The sequence below is a fragment of the Lagenorhynchus albirostris genome, chromosome 5 (genome assembly GCF_949774975.1).
Source record: "Lagenorhynchus albirostris chromosome 5, mLagAlb1.1, whole genome shotgun sequence".
Classification (NCBI taxonomy): Eukaryota; Metazoa; Chordata; class Mammalia; order Artiodactyla; family Delphinidae; genus Lagenorhynchus; species Lagenorhynchus albirostris.
This window is the reverse complement of record NC_083099.1, coordinates 32,547,527-32,569,434: the sequence shown is the minus strand read 5'-3', so window position 1 is coordinate 32,569,434 and position 21,908 is coordinate 32,547,527. Positions and strand designations below refer to the sequence as shown.

Below are 21,908 nucleotides of genomic sequence, written 5' to 3'. Positions count from 1 at the left end.
CATGTATGCATTGGAATTCTAGGTAGGGGGAGGCCTTCCTGTGGTATCAGGGCACCCATCAATCTGCAAGTTTCCACCCCCTACACTTGTCCTTATTCTGACATGCATTAAAAACAGGTTCCACATTTAAAACACGTCAAGTTAGATTTTAGTTATAGTCTCTCCTATATATTTGGAATTAGAGCCTCCAGAGCCTATTATGCAAATCTATGCAAATGATATGCAAAGAGGCGGTAGCCCCAGATTGTGGGGAGGGGAGTGAGCAGGCCAGCACAAAGGGCCTGGAGTGGAAATTTGCATCTGTTAGGGGAGCCCTGTGTTGAAGGCCTTGCACAGTTATTGTGACAGTATGTGCCCTTGCATTCAGTCCTTAACCTTTTGTGCCAGAGAGGAGAGACGATTTCCATAGTGAAGGTGACAGTGGATGTTGAAGGAGGCATTTGGACAGTGCAGTGTTGTAGCAATTTTTATGATACAAATGAAGAGTTGCTTTGAAATAATGGCCATGATCCAGGCCACATGTTTTTGTTAGGAAGCTGTGATCTGTCAGCCTCCCAGAATTGCGACACGAGGTGAGTTCATAGGTGTGTCTGGGGCACTCAGGCCCATCTCGCGTGGTTTTCTTGCACACATGTGTTCTAGAGATTGTACTCTGAGTAATATTTCCCAGTGGAGTCGTGGACCTCATCAGCCCAACTCTGAAACCAGTGATCTCCAGACATTTCTGGAACACACCAGGTGATGGCCTCAGCTATCTCTAAGAACTAAGCAGAACCCTCTGTGCTTTAGCCCTGTGACCTGAGGCATGTCCGCAGCAGGACTTGATGGGGGGGAACATTTGGAATGTGGCTGCTTGGAAAGAGGGTAGCAGCAAAGCTATGTCTCTAATCAGCTGGGTTCCTGGACAAGTCAGTTCACTCCTTCTGTTGCCCCCTCTGTGAAATGAGGGGATTGAACTAAGTAAGTTACCTCTAGTGCCCTTCTTACTGTGACAGCTAAATGTCATCCTCCAGGTGAAAGCCCTCTGCACCCAGGATGGCAGTATCCATTCATTGTACCAAAGTTTTAAAGCCTAAAGAAGAAAGGGCTGGGAGGTAATTTGCCCTAACAGGCCTCCTAGAGAGAAGAATAACTTCAGGGGATGCTGGCAACTAAAAAGAGCCGCAGCAAGGGCAAACATGTTTACTTCCACTGTTAGTCTTGCAGGAAGCACTCCTGTCATATACTTCCCAGCTGGGAGGATTTTAGCCCCTGAAATGCTTGTGGTGGGAAAGTCAGGGGAATTTCTTTCCCTGAGTATTTTAAAAACCAGGATGCATTAAGCCCTCTGCCTCTAGAGGCTGCAGAAGATCTCCTGGAGGCCAAGCTGCTCCTCTCCCACCCCCGGCCTGTCCCTGGGGTCCGTCAGATCCTCTCTGAAAGCTTTGCGCTGCCCCTGAGGCTACTGCCAGAAGGCGGCAGTGTCCTTGGTCTTGGGCCTTGGATTGTATGGGACACATCTGTGCTCCACCCCAGAAATCCTCTGGGCTCTTAATTTTAACTCCAGCAGCCTCCAGCCAGGCACAGGTGTGAGCTGACAGCCCCCGCCCGGGGCGTCTCTGACTCGGCCACTTGGGCCTCGAGGAGGAGGCAGGAGGTGGGGTGGAGCAGTGCTGGGCCGTGGGAAGGAGAGCTGCTGGTGAGAGGCGCTCCTCTCACAGTTTGACATGCGTCTGCTCAGCTCCTCAGAGAGCCCCAGTGGATCTTAGTTGCACGCTGATAAACTGCCCTGGGATTGACTTTCCCTGTTTCACTCATCTCATTCCCCCACCGCTGTCCACTACGGTCACTTCCCAAAATAAACCACCTGCACACGAGCCCCAGTGTCCGCCTCTCCTTTTTCAGGAATCGCTAAGGTATGACAGGTATATCAGTCTGGTCAGTCTGCCATACAAAGTCCCACAGGCTGCGGGGCTTAAACAACAAACAGAAAGTTTTCTCCTTCCAGTTCTGGAGACTGGAAGCCCAAGATCCAGGTGCCAGCAGGGTTGGAGTCCCCTGATGCCTCTCTTCTTGGGTTGCAGGTGGCCAACCTTTCGTGTGTCCTGCCTGTGTACAGGCATTCCTGGCACCTCTGTGCCCTGAGCTCCTTTTCTTATAAGGATACCAGTCAGATTGGGTTAGGACCTGCTCCGACGGCTTCTTTTTGCCTTCATCAGCTCTTCAAAGGCCCTGTCTAACGTACAGTCCCATTCTGAGGTGCTAGGGTCAGGGCTTCAACATACGGATTTGAGGGGGATGTGTTCAACACTTACAGTTAACCAGGGTGCTTGTGAGCCAAACAGAGGCTTATAAGAGAATGTCCCTTAAAACCTCAGTAGTCACGACCACCAGCTCTAGGAGTAGATTGTCCCTGTGGTGCTAAAATGCCAGGAAGGAGCTGGAATAACCCTGAACCGGTCAGAGCACAAGCACGTTGTTCCTTCTGTGGCTGCGATGTTCCGTCCTCTTCTCCTGCTTCACTGCTGGTGGGCGACCAGGAACGCCTGGGTGTTATATACCCCTTCTGCTACTGAGGGGCTTTGAACACGTTACTTAATCTCCCTCAGCCTCAACTTCCTGCCCCATCAAGTGGCTGTGAGGGTTAAATCGAGAGGGAAAGATGGGGCCAGAGCCGGTGCTCAGCGTTAAACAGATTTTAGGATTGACCCGGAGAAGGAGAAAACACTGTTGGTGTACGGGCTAGACTATGAATGAAAGTTTAGAGAAACTAGGTCGCTTAGGACAAAGTGTTGGTCCTGGAGATGTGGGTGCTACCGTCTCTGCTCAGTCTGCAGTCCCTCAGCCTCCCCCACCCACTAAGTTAGACATGCAGGGTGAGGGGACGCTGGTCCACCCCACCCTCCCCTAGTTGGAGGAGGCCTCAGTGGTGATCCTTGTTTCAAAGGAGTGTCAGGAGGTTTCCTCCTCCTCTCTGCTTCCAGAAACTCACCAGGGCCCCAGATGTCTCCTGTCAGCTTTGCTGACCACCCCAGGCTCCCAGGAATCACTGCCAGGGCCCCTGCTTTGACCATTCATCCTGCTGGAATCTGGTGGGGGAGGGAAGCGACAAGAGAGTTACCAGGCAGAGGCCCATCTCTACCATTGTCTGGGTGGCTAGCAGGGCTGAAGGAAGGGCATGCGAGTGACCAAGCAGGGGGCTCATATGAACAGGGCGAGTGCTCAGGACAGAATCAGGCCTTAGAGGTTTGTCAGGCGCTTCTCAGCAATACGGAGCAGCTCTTCCCAGCCTGTGTGTTATACGGGGTGGTCAGTCTTCCCGTCTATAATCTGGATAGATCCTATGTCTCACATTGATATGAGGTGTTATTTTTAAAGATAGGCATATGCTGTTGTGATTAATAAAATCCATGCATATTTAGAAGAGTTTTTAAATGTATAGGTTTTTGTCCTTGTGCATTTTTTCTCAGTGAACTAAAAGCATACATACTCACCATCACGCAAAGTCCATGATTTCCTTCTAGTGCTCAGAAGGGCTCCTCCTCCTCTAAAAGGCTGGGCACCACCAGTGGTTTTCCACAGAGTTCAGCCTCATGAGCACATAGGACAAGCAGTTAACATGACAGCAACCATACAACCAGCTGGCATTCATGGAATGCACTTCTCCTGCAGGCTCTGTGCTAAGTGCTTAATAGGCACCAGATCTGGTCACCCTCTGAACCCCTGTCCCCTCCTGCCTATCAGTCTCCGATGGCACTGAGACGTCTCTGCCTTGTTTTAGGATTGTTTGTGGATTTGTACGAGCTCACCCAGGGCCAGAGACTGCCATGTTCATTCTTGTGTCTCCAGGGTCAAGGAGGGGCTAGACCCTCCTTAATCGTTTGGTGGGTGGGCCTGAATCATTTGTGCCTTTGTCTAGTTCACAAGTGGAAGAGTCAGAAGAGGTGTGGCAACTGGTATGCTCTGCCCACCCAAGCCCCGCTCAGTGGCTCAAGGCAGCCCACACAGAGCTGCTGGTGTCCTTGTGGCTGCACTGGCCTTGACTGCTCCCTGGTGCAGAGGGCCAGCAGGCACTCAGAGGGCACAAGGCTTCTTCCATGCCCCTACCCCCAGCCTGTTGTGAGCAGCTGCCCTTGGGCGGAGGGCCATGGCATTTCAGAGCTGTTTGGGAAAGGATGGGCCTGGCTGGTTTAGCCAGCTCTGCTTCCCCTGTGGCTGGGTTCTCTCTGGGACAGGTGCTGGGTGGCACCCACCTGCTGAAGCTTCCCCATGTCCCCATGGTCCTGTGTCTGATGGGTGTGGACCTCAGGGATACTCCCGATGTTTCCCTTGAGTTCCCAGGCGTTTCAGTTTCGTGGGTAAGGAAGGCTCAGGGCCAAGCTGCTCCTGGGCATTTCACCTCTCTGCTCTCTGTCTCCCTCGCAAGGCTTCCTCCTGACCTTGGCACTGACTGAAGCACTGGTATTTGCTGCCCAGGAACCATCTCCCAGGGAATCTCTTCAAGTCTTCCCCTCAGGCACCGCCCCAGACACCATGGTGACAGCACCCCTCAGTTCTACCAGACACTCCTCCGTGGTGGCTGCGCCCTCTTCCACGGTGGCACTGACCCCTCATCCCGACGGACCCTCCTCACAGGCTGCAGCTTCCATGGCAACGACAACGCCCCATCCAAGCGGTCACCCTCCTAAAAACGCCATCTCCACCATCATGGCGACGGCAACCACCCCCCATTCTGAAGGCCCCCTGTCCACAGGTCCACTTCCTGCTGCCGTGGCAACCACGTCCTCCCATTCAGAGGGCCGCCCCCCGGGCCAGGCTGTGCCCACCATCCTGCTGACAAAGCCAAGGGATGCTACCAGCCGTCCCCTCACAGCCCCCTCCCAGGCTACCCCACGCAGACCCCCCAGGCCCCCTGGCTCCTCCCGAAAGGGAGCCAGCAGTTCATCACACCCTGTCCTGCCTGCACCCAGCGGTCACTCCAGAAGGAAGGAAGGCCAGCGGGGACGAAATCAGAGCTCCACGCATCTGGGGCAGAAGCGGCCCCTGGGGAAGATCTTTCAGATTTACAAAGGCAACTTCACAGGGTCTGTGGAGCCTGACCCCTCCACCGTCACCCCCAGGAACCCGCTCTGGGGTTACTCCTTGTCTCCACAGCCCCAGATAGTGGCCGCAACCTCAGCGCCCAGCAGGACCTCGTGGGTACGACCCAACACGACCCTGGTGTCTGCGGAGGACAAGCCCGGCCTTAACAGAGCAGACCAGGGGGGTGGTCCCACCTTCACCAGCCAAGGAGGGGAGCCGGCCACCACAGCAGCCTCAGGCACCCCCGCCAGTCCACATCCTGCCCCAGTGCCTTCTCAGCACCCCCGCGGTGACCCACAGGATGGCCCCAGCCACAGTGACTCCTGGCTTACTGTCACCCCTGGCACCAGCAGACCTCCATCTGCCAGCTCTGGGGTCTTCACGGCCACCATGGGGCCCATTCAGGCTGCCTTCGATGCCAGTGTCTCAGCCCCTTCCGAGGGGCTTCCTCAGGGAACATCCTCAGCCCCGCAGGCCCCGGCCCGCCCCCCCGGGGTTTCAGAAAGCACTGTTTCCCTAGCCAAGGAGGAAGCTGCGGCCACCCCTACGCCCACCATGACTGGCAGGGTGCCCAGTCCTCTCTCCACAGTGGTGTCCACAGCCACAGGAAACTTCCTCAACCGTCTGGTCCCTGCTGGGACCTGGAAGCCTGGAACAGCAGGGAACATCTCCCATGTGGCCGAAGGGGACAAACCCCAGCACAGAGCCACCATCTGCCTGAGCAAGATGGACATCGCCTGGGTGATCCTGGCCATCAGTGTGCCCATCTCCTCCTGCTGTAAGTGCCTCACCCTCTCCCTTCTCCCCCCCCCACCCACCACACCGGCTTGCCCATCCCTAGAATCCCCTTGCCCCACACGTGGGCAGCCCCCACCAAGTGGGCTGCAAACTTCCCAGAATCCTGGGAAAGGAGGTAGTAGAACAAGAATCATGGATTATCCCCACCCCTGGTCCTTGGCCGGTCAGGCCATGGCTCACATGCCCACTGATGGTAAATGCACAACTCCCAGGAGCTGTGGAGTCCAATCCAACTCTGCACGTGCAGAAAGAAACACCAAGCTGGGAAGGGGACATGGTTCCCCCAGGACCCCAGAGTTACTGAGCGGCAGGGCTGGGATGTGAGCTCCGAGCACCTGTCTTCCAGCCCAGGGCTCTTGTCGTGACACCACCCTGCCTGCTCTCTCCTGTAGCAACATGGCACCAATACACCGCAGGTTGAAAACTGGTGCTTCCAAACTTACAGGCTCTGAGTAGCAGAGCCCTCGCCTTCCTCCCCACCTCCCTTCCATCGCCCTTCCTGCTGTTCTTCTCCTCTCTCACCTCTTTTCCTCCCCCTCCTCTGTCTTCCCCTGAGAAAGAAGGAAAAATGAAGCTTTGATCTTGCCGGAGTTCTTGTAGCTAAATTGAGGCTTGAGAGTTACATGTGAATTTAGCAGTCCCTCCCCCGTGTTTGGTTTGTTCACGGGTGGTGTGAGCTGATGCTTTGTGGACCTTGTCGTTGTCTTTTGCTCTCACTGGTATGTGGGGAAGGGCTCCCCCAGGCCACCAGCACCTCCTTGCTGCTGCCCATCACTCCTTTGATGAAGAGTCGAGGGGATTCCCCACTGACGCCTCCATAAAGAACCTGATGCAATCACTCAGGACCCAGGGCTTCCTTTACATCTTCCCCGAGTATTCGATCCTCAGTTCTTAGCATTCCTCTGATGGCCCCACAGGAATCCTCACTGTACCCGCCACTCCCCAACCCACACGGCCATCATCCAGGCACCCCCTCAGCCCTTCCAGGGGTGAGAAACCCCCTGTGCTCCCCACTCATCAGCCCCTTCTCCTGTGACCCCTTGCGTTGTTTCCAGCTCTCCTGGGGGCCTGAAATTCACCTCTTTGTAATTCCCACTCTTTGGTCCTAACCTGTGCCCTCTGAAACCATACATAAAACAAGTCCATCCACCAACCCCTGAGATACGTGAAATGGCTCTCAAGGGCAGGTTTTCCTTTTCCAAGCTGCTTATCCCTGTTCCTTCCAGTCTCTTCATAGGGCCGCCTGGCCCTGGCCCTGGTCCTGCCCCAATCTGCCCCTCTGACAGCCTCCAGTTTACGCCTGCTTCCCCAGAGGGAGCACAGCGTTGCACATGCCCTGCTGTGACAAAGGAGAGCAGGTGGCAGTTGCTCTCTTCTGGACACTTTGGTCACATCCGGGCATCCTGTACTGCGTCAGCTCCGTTGATTGTAATGCTTCACGTCACACCATGGGCTCAGCCCAATCTCAAGGGGAACGAAGCCCCAGAAGCTTTCCACAGAGGAAGCTGTTAAGCCAGGTCTCCCAGCCTTTCCTGTTGTGGGTCGATCAAACGTCAGCACAGGAGGTGTGTGCCTTTAACATTAAGCTGATGTCTGCTTGGCACTGTACTCTGGCAAAATCCTCTTTAATCTGGAGTCTGGACTCTTTCCAGGAGCCACATCTCTCCCAGCTCCCTGTCTCCTTCTAGTTGATAAGCAAAACAAACTTTCCATGTCAGGGGTAGGCGGCCTACATCTGCTCAAGGCCCCAGTGCAGGAAAAGTGAAAATGTTTGCAGGTTGCATATTTCATTCTTTCATTAAGCAGCTGTATTGTCACTCATGGAAGCACAGAGGTATTCATAAAACTGTAATTGCCCACGTCTAAAACAGAAGAATGATAATGAGAAAATGTAGCGCTGTTAGCCAATAAATTATTAATAATGGTCATATTTGAGAAGTAATCACATTAGAGACAGCTTTCTAATTTTCCATTCTTTCCATGTGTCTAGAGGCTCTAGTTTACAAAGGGAGTTCCCATTATTTTGAATCATTCATCCTTAAAACAGACTAACCAGAGGAATAAAACAAAACAGAAAAAGCAAACATACCATACAGGTGGGGAGTAAATCATCAAGTGAAGTGACTTGCCCAGGGTCCCAGTCACACATGAGTCAGCCCAGATCTGGTGGTGGAATCCGTTTGATTCAGCACAGCATTTCCTGAGCGCCCGCTGTGTGCCAAGCACCGTTCCAGCACTAGGGACCTGGAGGTGGCTGCTGTGGCTCCCCACACCCCCGGCTGCCAGAGCCCTCTCCCCGCCTGCACCCCCACGGGCCACACCCACCTGCGTTTGCAGCTCTAAAAAGACTTCTCCAGCCCTTTTGCTATGTCTGAGGTTGAGATTAGATCAGGTTTTACTGCAAAGTGGAAAACCCATGGGCTGCCTAAACCATGCATAGTAACATCAGCCAAGACAGGAGCAAGGACGCAGCCTGGAACTGCACCGTGAGAATGCTTCTGGCCCTGACAGGAGCCTTCAGCTGCGGGGATAGAGCGTATTACTTCATAAAGGAAGATTGCCCCTAGGAACTGCAGCCCCCGCTTCCTTTGGTGTCTGTCTTGCATTTCCACCATCCTCAGGCCACAAGGTTCCAGCCTAGCTGCCTCCACAGACAGCTCCCTGTCCTGTGGGACCATCATTGACCCTGTGAAGGTGCTGATGAGAGGGGCATTGAGAAAGGAGACATTTGTCCAGCTTGAGAACGCTGTACTCTTTGGAAGCACAGATGAGTAACTAGCCAGGCTGCTTTCATAGCCTGGCGCTGCTCGAGTCATCAGGCAAGCAGACGTCTTCCAGGGCTAAGGGCCCTTGTATTTCAGACCTTCCCAGAAGCTACATTTATCTTAAAGCAAACTCTCCAGCCCTCAAAGAAGGGTCTCCTCCTTTGCTAGTTTTGCCAGATAGTTCAGACGATCTGTGCTGGTAGCACAGTGCGTGCATAGATTTCCTCATCTGGCTTTTCAGAGTAGCCCTGGCCCTGGTCCTGCTTTTCTGCATTCAGCAGAAGCCAGGCTTCAGAGGCCGGGGCTGCCAGGCAGGCTGGCAAGTCCCCAGTTTCTGGTGGAAGCAGAGGGTGATCACAGCAAGCCTCAGGCCTGCCCAAGAAGGGGTGTCACCACTTCCACCTGTCCTTCCAGATCATGAGCCCCGCACAGCGGCTGGATGTATACTGTGCCAGGTCTGAGAAATGCTTTGTCTCCTGAGCCACGCTGGAGACAGCCACACACAGTTTCAGATGTGCTGAGAACCGAAATTGATTGGATCCAGGCCACATTTGGCTGGGTCCCGGGAGCCGTGTGGCTCCTGAGCTGGTCTCTGCTGCCACCATCAGGACACACAGCCCACCACCTCCTACTGGAAGCCTCGGCCTGGCACGGAAGGGGTCCCCGCTCTCAGCTGTCAGTGCTTTGGGTTTTCATCAGGAGGTCAGTTGTGTGGCTCTACCAGGTTCCCTGGCCTGTCCTGCACATGCCACATCCATTCTTGAGAATGTCGTCATCCAGCCTCCTTGAAAGAGATGGGGGTTATATGGGGTGAAAGCAGGAAGCGAGGCCAGCTACACATGTTGTTCATCATCAGTCCGAGTTGAGCTGTCCAAAGCAGAGTAGCACCTCTCGCTGACCCTGGACCTGTGAGCGTCCACGTGCCCCTTGCCCAGAGCAGGTTGGCTTCCTTCCAGATGCACAGTAAATGCCGCTGGAGCATCAGCACAGTACTCAGGGATAACACATCCTTGTGCCCATATGGCTCTTGGCTATATTACCAGTTGTTCTGTGAACGTTACTGAAAGCTGAATGTATCCGTGTACCTTTTACTCACAGACCCCAATGACTTTGTAGTTATTATATTAAAAAACCTGGGTCCGAAGTGCTTTTCCAGTAAAAAGAATAGAAGAGACTAGAACAGGAAGGAAGTTTGACAAGGAGGTTGTCTCCTTGGGGCTTATGAGCCAATTGAAGGAAGTGGGGAAGCCTTTGGACAAGGCAGGCTTGTCTGGGGGTGTCCCCGAGGTTGGACCAGAGTGCCGTGGCCGCGCTCTCACAGCTGTTCCCTGTGCTTCCTGACCAGCGCCCCCTGCAGGAACCTCCTGGAGCTTCCTCAGGCACATCCCTACCCACCAGGCCGGGAAGTCAATGAGCCCCCAAAACTGCTTTCCCCAGTCCCATGGCCTCTGTCCAGCCTGGTCTCCTTCTATATCCTGAGGCCTCCCCTGGCCTCCTCCCCAACCTCCAAAGCGGGGAAATGACTGTCCACAGCTGGACTGGCACCGCTGGACTAATCCCCCTTGAGGGTCTCTGGTTTCCCATCTCCCTAATGAGGGGCCAAACTGAGACGTCAGAGCTCCCTGCCCTCTCTCACTTTCCTAACTTTAAACCCATGTGAATCACTTGAGAGGGAGCCTGGTGTGATAGGAAGCCTCGGCTTGTGAATCAGACACACCTGGACGTAACCCCAGCTCTCCCACTCGTCACCTGTGGGACTTGGACAGGTTAAGCCTTGGGCCAGTGTTTTCTCACCTGTGCAAATAGGACTAGCGTCCGCTGTGTTAATTCAGGGCCTTCAGGAGGCAGATACCAAAACAGAATTAGGCCTGCAAGAGATTTACTGGGGAAACACCTGTGCAGTCTTAAGGAAGGGGCTGGAGGAGGCAGGGAGAGCCTCAGACCGCAGTGCAGGTATGGCACCTGAGGAAGGAGAAGGGGCCAGAGGGATGGGAAGGAAGAGGCTTCCCAGCAGTGCAGTGCAGTCCTAAGGAAGTTTCTGCCAGGTGAGGGTAGTCCTCAGGCTGTTAGGGGAGTCTCCTGTCCTGCAGGAACAGGCCTGCATAGTCAGCCACGGCTGGGAGCAGCCCGGGAAGCGTGGCCTCGGCACACACGTCGTGGTGAGTCCAGGGGCCGGTGGCCGGAGCGGTCCCTCGGCTGTGCCCCTGCAGCAAGAAAGCTGAGCAGGCACTCCCAGGGCTGCAGCAGCCTCCCCAAAGGCTTGCTACGTACAGCAGAGCGGATGCATCTGAGGTCCTATCACAGCATCTGCCACGGAGAGGTGCCGGATGAGGGCAGTGGTCAGAAAGTGATCATATTCATCTTGTTGTCAGGATTTGCCACGCATTCTCCAGCAGGCCATGGAGAGCACTTTCATCAGGTATTTGAAAAGCAACCTCAGGGTCCTGTACACTCTCATTTCCATTTCCCATCACACAACAGGTCCCATCCCTAAAATGAGGCCCCTCCCAGAAACGTCAACACAGTACCTGGGCTCCATCTTCACATCAGCAACCCTCCTCCTTCCCGTCATGCATCTGACAAGCTACAGCTGATTCCCCACTGACATGCCTGGGAAGCCGAGAGAGCTTGCTTCACCCTCACTCCAGTTTCAAAACTGTAGGAAATAGGGATCTCACTGACCTCCTTGAGAGTCTTGACAGCTGCTCCCTTTGGAGAAGCAGAGCAGTTGAAGCTTTCAGTGGCATGGGAGAGGGGTGGCTCACGCCCTGTGTGTGCACGGAGCTGTGCGGTTTACGCAGTGCTTCCACCTGCCTCAGGCACGCCCCATCCAGTGCTCAGGATGAGCTAGGACAATGACCATCAACGTCAGGGTGGCAGAGACCTGGGTTCAAGCTCCAGTAATTAGTTGGGTAACCAGGATCAATTCTGTGAACCTCCGTGAACTGCAGTTGCCTCTTCTGTGAATGGGAAGAGTGCCAGCACCTTCTTCAGGCAGCTATCTTGTGGGTTAAATCAGACTGTAGAGCACCTGGGAATAGAGTAGAGACTCCATAAGTCTGATTGTACTTTCCTTTCTGGGATGAAAGTTCAGACCCCAAAATAATGAAAGCGCTAAGCCACAGTTGGAGGCCTGGCCTTGAACCACCCAACAGTCGTGCAGTGCAGTTTTTCTTTCAGGCTGTCTCTTCAGGGATGATGCTGAGAGAACAAGAAGGAAACTCTTATTAATTAAGCACCAGGCAGGGCGCTCAGCATTTTGCATTCATGATCTCTAACTCTCCTTACATCCTGGTGGAGTCCGTAGTGATCAGCGTGATGAAGTGACACCTAGTGTAACTCACAGCAGAGTCAGACTTGAACCCAGGTCTTTTGGACTCCAAGCCCGTGCTCTCCCTGCAGCTGGGCTGGCTTCTGGCATGTAAGCGAAATGGTGTTTGAGAGGCACCAGGAACTCCCTGATAGACGTGTAATCAGACCGGGGGCACTAACAACATGAGAGGGGGAGAAAGCTAGGGACAGAACTCCCCATTCTGACCCCCAGCCCTTCCCGCTGGTCCTGCATCCTAAACAGGCCCAGGACCTGGAGCAGGGGCAGTGTGGGCTCAAAGGGCACTGGACTGGGGCTCAGAGGACCTGGATTCTACAACCGGCACCCACCTGGGTTAGCAAGGGGGTTCATGAAGCCTAGCCCTCTCCCTGTGGCTTAGGTTTGCCCAGCTTGAATCCCCCTGGGCTGCTTCACCATCCCAGTCCTGGAGCAGGGTGAAAAGTAGTGACCCTGAAGAATAAAGACTCCAGAAGAGGAGAGAGGGGACCTGGGGCCTCGCCCCAGTCCCACCACTCGCTGTGACCTGTGGCAAGTCAGCTGGCTGCTTTGGACCAGTCTTCTCATCTGTAGAACAAGGAGGTGAGCCCTAATCTAGCAGATTTTCAGGTTGACTCTGCAGCCTCCCTCCTCACCCCTTCCTCCTTCAACCAGTTGAAGAAAGGGCTCTTTGGAAGGAAGGGAGGAAACCCACAAAGCTTGAAGGAATCTCTGCCAGCCGGTCTAAAATTTCTTTTTGCTCAAATATTCAGAAATCGCCTTTCTATTTTTAAAACTTTTTGTGGGGACCTGGAAAATGGTAGCCAAAGTAGAAGTCTTTTTGATCAAAGCAGATTGGCTAGAATGGAAATTTGCCCAATCTCTTGACTTTGCCTGGAAGCCTTTTCAGGTTGAGATACCAGCAAGGCCAACAGCAGGGAAGAGCTACAGAATTCCCCAGTCAGCCCGCAGGGCTCTCGGTTCTGGGCCCTGAGGTCTCAGCCTGTGCGGATGCCAGCTTTTGCATCTTCCCCACACCCTGGCGTGCACAGGCCCCCAAAGCCAGCCAAGCCTTCGGGCTGCGGTAGACAGAGATAGCCTCCACTGCCCCCCGATGGCCATTGCCACCACAGTACCAGCCTTTGTGGGCCGCTCAGCATGGGCCCCCCCCCACTCCCCAATGCCGATGATGGGCACCGCCAGGTTGTTGGATACAGCCCTGCCCAGCCCTGGCCGAGAGTTTCACCCACCCTGTGGGCTCTGGTGATGGGAGCCTGGGCAGGAGGTGCCCAGTCTTCATTTACCGGCTTCTCCCCAAGAAGGCTCCTGTCATCCTGGTCATTGCATCAGCTGTTCCCCTGTGTGACCCTGGACAGGCCACCCCACCCTCCGACCTCGGAAGCCTTCCCTGTCAGCATGTCCAAGCCACTCTGTTCATACCTGGTTCATCAGCAACATCCGAACGTGCTGCTTCCTCCCGGGGCCCCCGAGTCTCCGAGACTGAACAGACAGTGTGGCACATCGAGCTGTGTGGAGGCCGCATGAGGCCCGCCTGTGCAGTGCGGACTCCACATCAGCGTTTGGCTTGTCTTTGTGAGGCAGAATCGTAGATGGTTGAGAGCATGGACTTGGGAGTCCAGATGTCTGGGTTTGCTCTTGGGCAAGTCACTTCACCTCTCTGAGTCTCCGTTTTCCTTTCTGTAAAATGGGGACCTCATGGAGTTATGTAGAGAATTAAATGAATTAATGTTTCTAAAGTGCTTGGAGCCACCTGGCACATAAATGCTGTAAGACTGTTAGCAGCTATTTGTTTTTGACGATGATGATGAGGCCAGAGCAGCTGTTTTATCAGGGTCCAAGACCTCTGCCCAGAGATTTGCTCTGTGAAACTCTGCCCTCTGTGGAAGTCAAGGCTCATTTTGTAAAATTCCCTGGGCTCTTCCCGTCTCTCTGCCGTGCTCTCGCTCTGACTGAGAACGCTCCTTATCAGTCCCACGGTGCAACGTGGTGCATACATGCCATTCCCTGCAGCCAAGCTCTGGGAGCCCTCCCAGCGAGAGAGCAAGGCCTTTCCTTGGAGCAAACTCACTGGGTGGCACTGCAGCATGCAGAAGTATCCAAAATTGCATCCACGCCTCTTGCCCCTGAGCCTATGGAGGCAGCCTCTGAGCATCGCTCTGGCCTCACCTCCCACCTCACTCTCCCACACCCACCCCACTCCAGCCATGCGACTCTTTCCTCACACACAGGCAGCTTGTCCCCACCTCAGGCCCTTTGCACGTGCTGTTCCCTCCACCTGGGACACACTGCCCCTGTTCCACCCATGGCCAGCTTCTTCCCCAATTCCAGTCTCAGCTGTAAGGTCACTGCTCAGGCAAGCCTTTCACGATGGAGCCTCTCCCCCAGCTACCCCCTGCTGTCTCTCTCACTTTGCCACGTTTTCTTTGCTTTGAACAGTTCTCTTGTATATTGTCTGACCCCCGTGCACCCCTCCGTCCACATGCTAGGCGGGAAGCTTATGAAAGCAGGGCAGTCTTGTCTTTCTCTTCTCTCCCCCTCTCCCCAGCACCCTGCACAAAGCAGGTGCTCAGCGTTTATAGATATTTGTTGAGCAGATGAACAAACGAATCAACGAGCAGGGCAAGTGGCTGGATGTGTAACCGTCATGGCCTGCCTGGCCCTGCTTGCCACCCTCCCGCTCTCTAACACGGACTCTCTCAACAGCCGTCTTGCTGACCGTGTGCTGCCTGCGGAAGAAGAAGAAGCCAGCCAACCCCGAGAACAGCCTGAGCTACTGGAACAACGCCATCACCATGGACTACTTCAGCAAGCACGCCGTGGAGCTTCCCAGGGAGATCCAGTCCCTTGAAACCTCTGAGGTAACGAGCCCCAAACCAGGGGCTGCCCCGGGGAGGGCTGCCGCTGTGGGAAGAGCACAGGCTCCAAAGAGAGCAGAGAAGCTGCCTGCCTGTTAGTGGCTCACTCCTCCGAGCAGCGTGGCCCCAGAGGCTGTGAGCCCGCCCAGCCCTGCCAAGTGGGCATCTGCATTAGCGAGAATCCCCGGGGGCCTTCTGCTCACGTTGAAGTTTGAGAAGAATGGTTCTTGGGACTTGGGGTTTCTGGGAACAAGTCAACGACTGTTCACTGAGGATCGTTTGGGGGCAGGCACTCTCTGGGGACTGTGAAGGTGAAAGCTTGCTCTCAAGGGGCCCAGGATCCAAGATTTTGGGTGAGGTACAAACCCCGACATCATTCAAAGCAAACTAGGGGGGCTACAGGGAGAGGTACAGAGCTGTGGAACCCAGTGGAGGAAAGCTTCACAGTGCAGGTGCTGGAAGGGTGAGTATTTGCCTGAATCCCCCGGCTGGCCAGTGAGAGAGCTGCACTTTGACCCAGGTCTCTCTGACTGAAGACCTCTTTCCACTCCCACCGGAAGACAGGGCAGAGGCCAGGGTGCGGCTGGAAAGGTAGATGGATTAGGCACGGCCTTGGGTGGGGTTGAATGGAGTTTGTGCTTTCGTCTTGGGCAGCGGAGGGTCATTGAAAGTTTTGCGCTTTTTGTGAACTAGTTTTAGAAAGATTGTGCTGATGGTCTGGTAAGGGCACGTCCTCAGTGAAGGTATAAGGAGGAAAGGAAGGGTAGTTTAGTGGATGGATGAATGGATGAGAGGACAGACAGACACACAAAAAATAAGTAGGTCACCTGGGATACAGTTGAGATGGCCCTGGAGAAGGATGGCAGACGTCTGAGTAAAGGCAGGGGTAGCTGAGAGCTTCTGGAGGAACCGTCCCCTCTCATCCCTCCAACAGCCAGATGAGCATTTATAAACAAGCATGTGCTCACATCACTCCTGTGCTCAGAACCCTTCAGTAGCTTCCCATTGCTGGTAAGTTAAAGTTCAAAGTCTGTTCAGGGCCTGCCAGGTGGACCAGTCCCTGCCCAACTATCCAGCCTCAGGTTACGCCCTCTCCCTCTTGTTTGCTAAGCTCTGGCCACATTGCATTTCTTTTCATTCCCTTACGGCACCAAGTTCCATCCCACTCCAGGGCTGTGCATGAGCTGTTCCCTCTCCTGGCATGTCTTCTGTTCCTCCCTGGCACCCCCTTCGCTGTTCACCTCAGTGACTCCTACCCACCACTCAGGGCCCAGTCCAACCGTCACTTCCTCAGAGAGACCTTCCCTGTCTCCAGGCTGGGTTCACTCTCCTGTCATATGGTCTCAGCTCCTGTGCTTTTCCATCGTGGCACTTATCAGGGTTGTCATTGTGCAGCTACTGGTCTGACATTATAGGTAGAATGTCCTTCCCCCACTGGAATAACCAGTTATCCCCACATTGCTGGTGCCAAGGGCCATTCTGGGCACTCATTCTACTCCGTCTACCAGCAGCATCGGCACAGTCGGTCGTTTCCTCCTCAAAATGTTTCTCCGCTGGCATCTGGGCCCCATCCCGTCCTGCTCTCCCCACCCACCCGCAGCTCCTCCTCAGTCTCCATCGTTGGCCCCTGTCTTGCCCCGACCTCCAGTCACGGGAGGGCGCACGCTCAGTGCTCCCACACTGCTTCTCTTCTCTTTCCTCTCAGCTCCATGCCTTTAAATCCCATTCCTCACTGTGACTACCAAGTTCTGCCCTAGCCTGGCCGTCTCCCCTGAGCTCCAGACCCGTGTGCCCAGCTACAGGCATCTCCCAGCCAACAGCCCGAGACTGAACTCTCGGCTTCTCCCTCCTGCCCCGACGCCCAGAAGGCCCCCTGCTGTCTCTCATTATTAGATGGCACCGCGGCCGCCTTCTCCTCTCGCACATCCCACCTCGCGTCTGTCTGCGGCCCTGCTGGTTCTTCCTCCACGTGAGCAGGGCTCACCACTTGCACTGCGACCCCTCGTCCAGGCTGCCATCATCCCTCGAATCGTGGATTGCTTCCATCGCTCTGCAAACAGCTCTCCCCGCTACTGGCTACCCACCACGGTCTGTCCTAAACAGAGCAGCCAGATGATCTTTCCAAGGCAGGACCTCCCGTCAGCCCCGGCTCCCACGCTTCACAGGGGCCCTGTTCACACTTTGGACAGAATCCAGATTCCTCTTAGCAGGCATTTCTCGGGCTGGCCCTGCCCCACCTCCTCCCCCTCTGCCAGAGAGCACATGCCCCAGCCCAAGAGTGAGCTCGTCCTGGCACCTGAAATGCTCTTCTCCTGACTGCCTCCACCCCTCACTTCCTCCAGGCCTCTGCTGCAATGCCACCTCCTCAGGGAGGCCTTCCCTGACTGCTCTACACAGGTTAGAACCCCACCCTCCAACCCCTGGTGCTCTGTCCCCATCCCTGTTTTGAGCACTTCTCACTGCCTGGCATTGCACCCTTCTCTCTCTGTTGACTGCTGTGCATCCATCTCACCTATTACGACATAAGCCGCCTGAGGGCAGGAGGTTGTTTGCTCTGTTCACTGCCCTATACCCAGCTCCACGAACAGTGCCCAGCACATGGTAGGTACTCTGTAAATGGTTGTCACATGAGTGAACTTTACTCACGATTTACCCAGTACCCAGCCCAAAGCCTGACACACAGTGGACGCTCAGTAAGAAGCTTTAGCTGAAGGGCAAACAGGGACAGGCCTCACAACGGCATTGACCTTTGGTGTGGCCAGGGTGCAATTTGGTGGCAGAAGTGTTCCTGAGAACTGTTACAGTGAGTGAAAAAATAGGTAACTTGGACAAGGGGCTGGCCCACTTTGAGCGTGGGCCATGCACCCTGGATCCTAAACTCCTCATATGCTCTTTACAAATTGGTAAATGAAAACCAAAGCTAGAGGATGGTGCCGGTGAGTGTACTGTCACAAGTACCCTGCTTGCAGAGGCCGCAGTCAGGACCCCAGGGTCAGGAGCAGGAAGCTCTGCCGGCTTTAGAGTGGGTTTCTCACCCTCCCCTCCCAGCCAGCCCCCTCCCCTCGTTCTGCTGTATTCTCAGTAACAGCAGCTGTCCCCTCCCTGGGTACAGAGGCCCTGCCGCCCACCCACAGAGCGACCACAGTCACAGGACCATGAGCTCACTGCCGGGCTGCCAGTGTTGGAGGCTGCCAAGTGCTTTGCCTAAGCAAGTTTCCCCGGTGCCCTGCTCCCCTTCTGGGCTGATGAAAGCCACAAAACAGAATCTGGGCTGTATGGGCAGAGTTGTGATGCCCAGAGGCGCCTGGAAACTTTTCCATGCTTTCTCTTCTTTTTCCCTCCCCTCCTTCTGTTTTCTTCTTTCCTGCCTTAGTTATTTTCTACATAACTTTCTCTTTTCTACGCAGAGTAACTTCTCCCACGTGGTTCACCCTTGAATGCTTGCGTTGTGAGAACTGTAAAGCCGCAAGCCAGATCTCAGGCTCCAAAATTCCCGTCCGCAGCTCAACCCCAAAGCCCAGTGGAGAAAGAGGATTTCTGTCCCCTCCCTGACATGCTGCCCTGTTCTCCTTACTTAGACGGCTGGTCCCACATCCACCCTTTGGATGGGCGCACAGCTGATTCCAGACAGTGAAGGAAATTCTTGTCTTCTGAAAAGACATTTACAACAAATGACCTTTCTTCCTGTCTCTCCTTATTACCCATAAAGTAATACGTACTTGTCAAAAATAACATGTTTTGTTTAAAAATAAACTTCAGAGTATTAATCGTGGCTTCTTAAAACAAAGCCATTTCTAAGCTGGTCTGGCCTAAACCGGTTACATCTAGGCCTGCTGCTGAGTCTTTGCCCTGAAATAGCCTGCAGGCTCTGAGGCTTCAGTTGTGTAGAACTGGAACAAACTATGGCTTTTTTCTCTACGTTAACACCTGGGCCTGAGTCTGAGAACAGCCATTTTGTGGCCCCAAGTGATTGCAGTCCTTGGTAGCTGCAGCCAAAGCCATTCAGATGACCCGAGCAGATTGTCTGTTTCTAGGCTTTTCCACTCCTCAGGCTGTGTAGGCGACTGAATTTTTCACTCACCACCTATTGTGCAGTCACACAGAGATTCAGATCCCTTCAGCTCAGCACATCTAGTGCTACAAGAAATGGGCCGAGAATTCTGACCAGGCTATGGGAGGATTTGGGAGGGTAGAATTAGCCTTGGAGGCTCTGACAGGTGGGTGGCAGGAGAAGAAGGAGGTGGGCAAGCACAGGGTACGTTCAGGAAAGAAAAGTGGCGAGGCCTCCCAGAGGTCTGTGAGAAAGAGGCAGGAAGGAGAGTCTGGGGCCCAAGTGGACCAGGTTTTGCCCACCAGGGCAGCGTGGAAAGCAATGTCACCTCTGGCAGCCTGAGGTGGAGGTGATTCAGGAAGCAGGAAGTCTTCTTTGGAAGCTGCTATAAAAGTCTGAAAAAAGAGCAGAAAGGGCTCTGTACCCCAGCATCAGCAGGGAGGATGGTGAAAAATGGTTGTGGTGGGGAGTGAAATAGGTGAAGGGGATTAAGAGGAACAAACCTCCAGTTATCTAATAAATAAGCCTCAGGGATGGAACGTACACCATGAGGAATATGGTCGATAATATTGTAATTACTTTGTATGAGGACACACGGTTATTAGACTTATCGTGGTGACCATTTCATAATGTGTGTAAATGTCAAATCACTATGTAGTTCACCTGAAACTCACATAATATTGTTATGTTGACTATATTTCAATAACTTTTTTAATGTTTACCAAGCACGCCCAAGGGGAAGTAAACGTCCCCGTGGGTATGTTTCTTTAAGAATGGCCACCTGATAACTCCCACCCAGCTCATGCCATCTGCTCCCTCTGTCCCCCAGGACCAGCTCTCGGAGCCCCGCTCCCCAGCCAACGGTGACTACAGAGACACCGGGATGGTCCTCGTTAACCCCTTCTGCCAAGAAACTCTGTTTGTGGGAAACGATCAAGTGTCGGAAATCTAACTGCAGCAGCCCTCGCTTTGCCAGTCCCTACCTTTCGGCTCTAAATTATCAATATACAAATATATATTATAAATATAATCTTTGTGTAACCCTGACTTGATGAGAAACATTTTCAGCTTTTTTTTCCTAAGAATTGTCAACATCTTTTTTATAAGTGTGGTTTAAAAAAAAAAACTTGACAGAACAATCCGTGGCTTTATAAAATAAAGGTATTTATAAGCAAAGCAGTTGCATTGATTGCTTCTCTTCATAACTGTCCTTGAGCATGTAGGGGGTCCCAGCAGCCCCAGGCAGGTGAGGGGAGAGACCGACTTGTACAAGTTAATGTTAAAACGGCCAAGTGCACGGCCTCTGAGGCTTCTTAAAGCTCTGGTTCCTCTCGATTCAATGTGAGGGACCCATTTCCACCCCCTCCTCCAGCGACGGAGCTGGGCCGCCACCTAGAGGGACACCGGCGGACAAGGAAGAGGGAGCACCTCATCCTCCCGGGTGCCCGGAGCCTCGCGACGGCACAGTTGGGATTCGGAGGCAGGCAGGAGCTGGAGATCGCGGAGGCATCCTCAGGCCACGCCCCCTGACAGCCCACACAGGGAGCGTCCAGGCAGGACTGCTTTCCCGGGCGACAGAAGGCTCCCCTCCAAGCACATCCCTGCATCCTCCCACCAACCACAAATGCATTAGACAGCGTGCCTTTCTCTGGAGAGGGTTTGGATGTGGATCCCAGCCCCGGAGCTTCGGAACACTTGCTCTTCTCCAAGGAGCCAACGTTTTGGGGTTCACCTTTGTTTTCTCAAAAGACCATCACATCACACCGCTGAGGAACGTGTTTGTGGAAGAAACCTTGGTGTGTGGAGCTGTAATTTTCTAAACCTTCCTCCCAGGATCTTAAAATAACAAGATTGCCAAAGCAGATGGCTCGGGAGGAAGATGTCATTGTATTCTTGTTCAGCCCTGCAGGCCTGCCTGGGGGTCACGGGGACGTCTCCCCTCGCTGCTCTTTCCATCGGTGGTCACCTGCTGCCCCGTGGGCCCACGGCCAACAGGGGTCGGACCCCCAGAGATGTGAGAGGGGCTTCCAGAGATGGCTGCTTCTCCATTTTATCCCTACTGTATAGTGGCTGGGAGAGAAGATAACTGCTTTGACCTTCCTTTCTCTAAAAGAAAAATAGTTTGATAGTATATTTTGAATATAGATGTTCTTATAGTCAGATTGGGACCTGAACTTGAATGTTGAGTCATATGTTCGTGTTATTGCTGTGGTCTCTTTATCATAACTTTTTCCTTTCTTCCTACATTTTCCTTTAAAAAAAAAAAGATGGCCTTCAAAAGTGTGTGTTCTCAATGTCCTGTGAACCTACTTAACATGAGTTTGGTGATTGTCTGTCTTCAAAGACTCTTCAGCCCACAAAGAAGCAGGTTATGTGTTGCTCTGAGATTCATTTCCCAGCGTGTTGCTGTCTGATCTTTCAACCTTATAATATTTCTGTCAGTGATTGCATTTAAAATATCAATGTGTGTGTGTATACAGAGAAAGAAATCTGTTTGAAAAGTAAAATTTATATATAATATATGTAATCAGAGATACATATGTTATATATACATATGTGGGATGTATGACTTATTTTTCCTTATCCACAGAATTCAGCTACCATGTATATATAAATAAACTTATTTTATTAGCCAGAGGATTAAGTTGCTAATACATTTTGCATTCTTTTCATTTTTAAATAACTTTTAAGTCTTCCTTCAGTACCAACACTACCTGTCCATCTGTATTTTTAAATCTGTTTTAACAGTAAGTTGGATTTTTATCAGAGTGATGAGCTAATAGCCATTTATCATTTGATAAAAAATTCTTTAGAAACATGTTTGGGATTTCTCCTCCCAAAAGTCATTTGTCTTCAGGTCTTTGGAGATACTGGTGTCAAGACACACCCTCCTCCCCTTCCCTGGGCTCAGGACTGTATTGTAAATATCTTTGGTCAGAGAAATCTGAAGTTAACCTCGCCACTGAGTGTCACCATTCCGTAGAGTCACAGTGCCTAAACACGGCACCTTTGTAAACAATGTAATTAGTGGCTTGAGCTCTTCATTTAGC

At 53.2% G+C, this 21,908-nt stretch overlaps 1 protein-coding gene across 1 annotated transcript; it reads left to right on the top strand.

The window, feature by feature from the left end:
* Positions 1-2,728: 2,728 nt before the first annotated feature.
* TMEM108 (transmembrane protein 108) lies at positions 2,729-19,920 on the top strand. Its single transcript, XM_060149007.1, has 4 exons — positions 2,729-2,855; positions 4,406-5,839; positions 14,656-14,810; positions 19,688-19,920. Exons 1-4 carry the CDS (start codon positions 2,729-2,731, stop codon positions 19,808-19,810), a joined length of 1,839 nt encoding a protein of 612 aa, XP_060004990.1. The 3' UTR covers positions 19,811-19,920.
* Positions 19,921-21,908: the final 1,988 nt, after the last annotated feature.

Bases quoted from the DNA above. Each gene is read 5' to 3' on its own strand.
- TMEM108 (XM_060149007.1), top strand. From the start codon at position 2,729: ATGAATGAAAGTTTAGAGAAACTAGGTCGCTTAGGACAAAGTGTTGGT. The intron at 2,856-4,405 runs GTGAGGGGACGC...CTCCCTCGCAAG, and splicing joins CACTAAGTTAGACATGCAGG to GCTTCCTCCTGACCTTGGCA. The intron at 5,840-14,655 runs GTAAGTGCCTCA...CTCTCTCAACAG, and splicing joins TGTGCCCATCTCCTCCTGCT to CCGTCTTGCTGACCGTGTGC.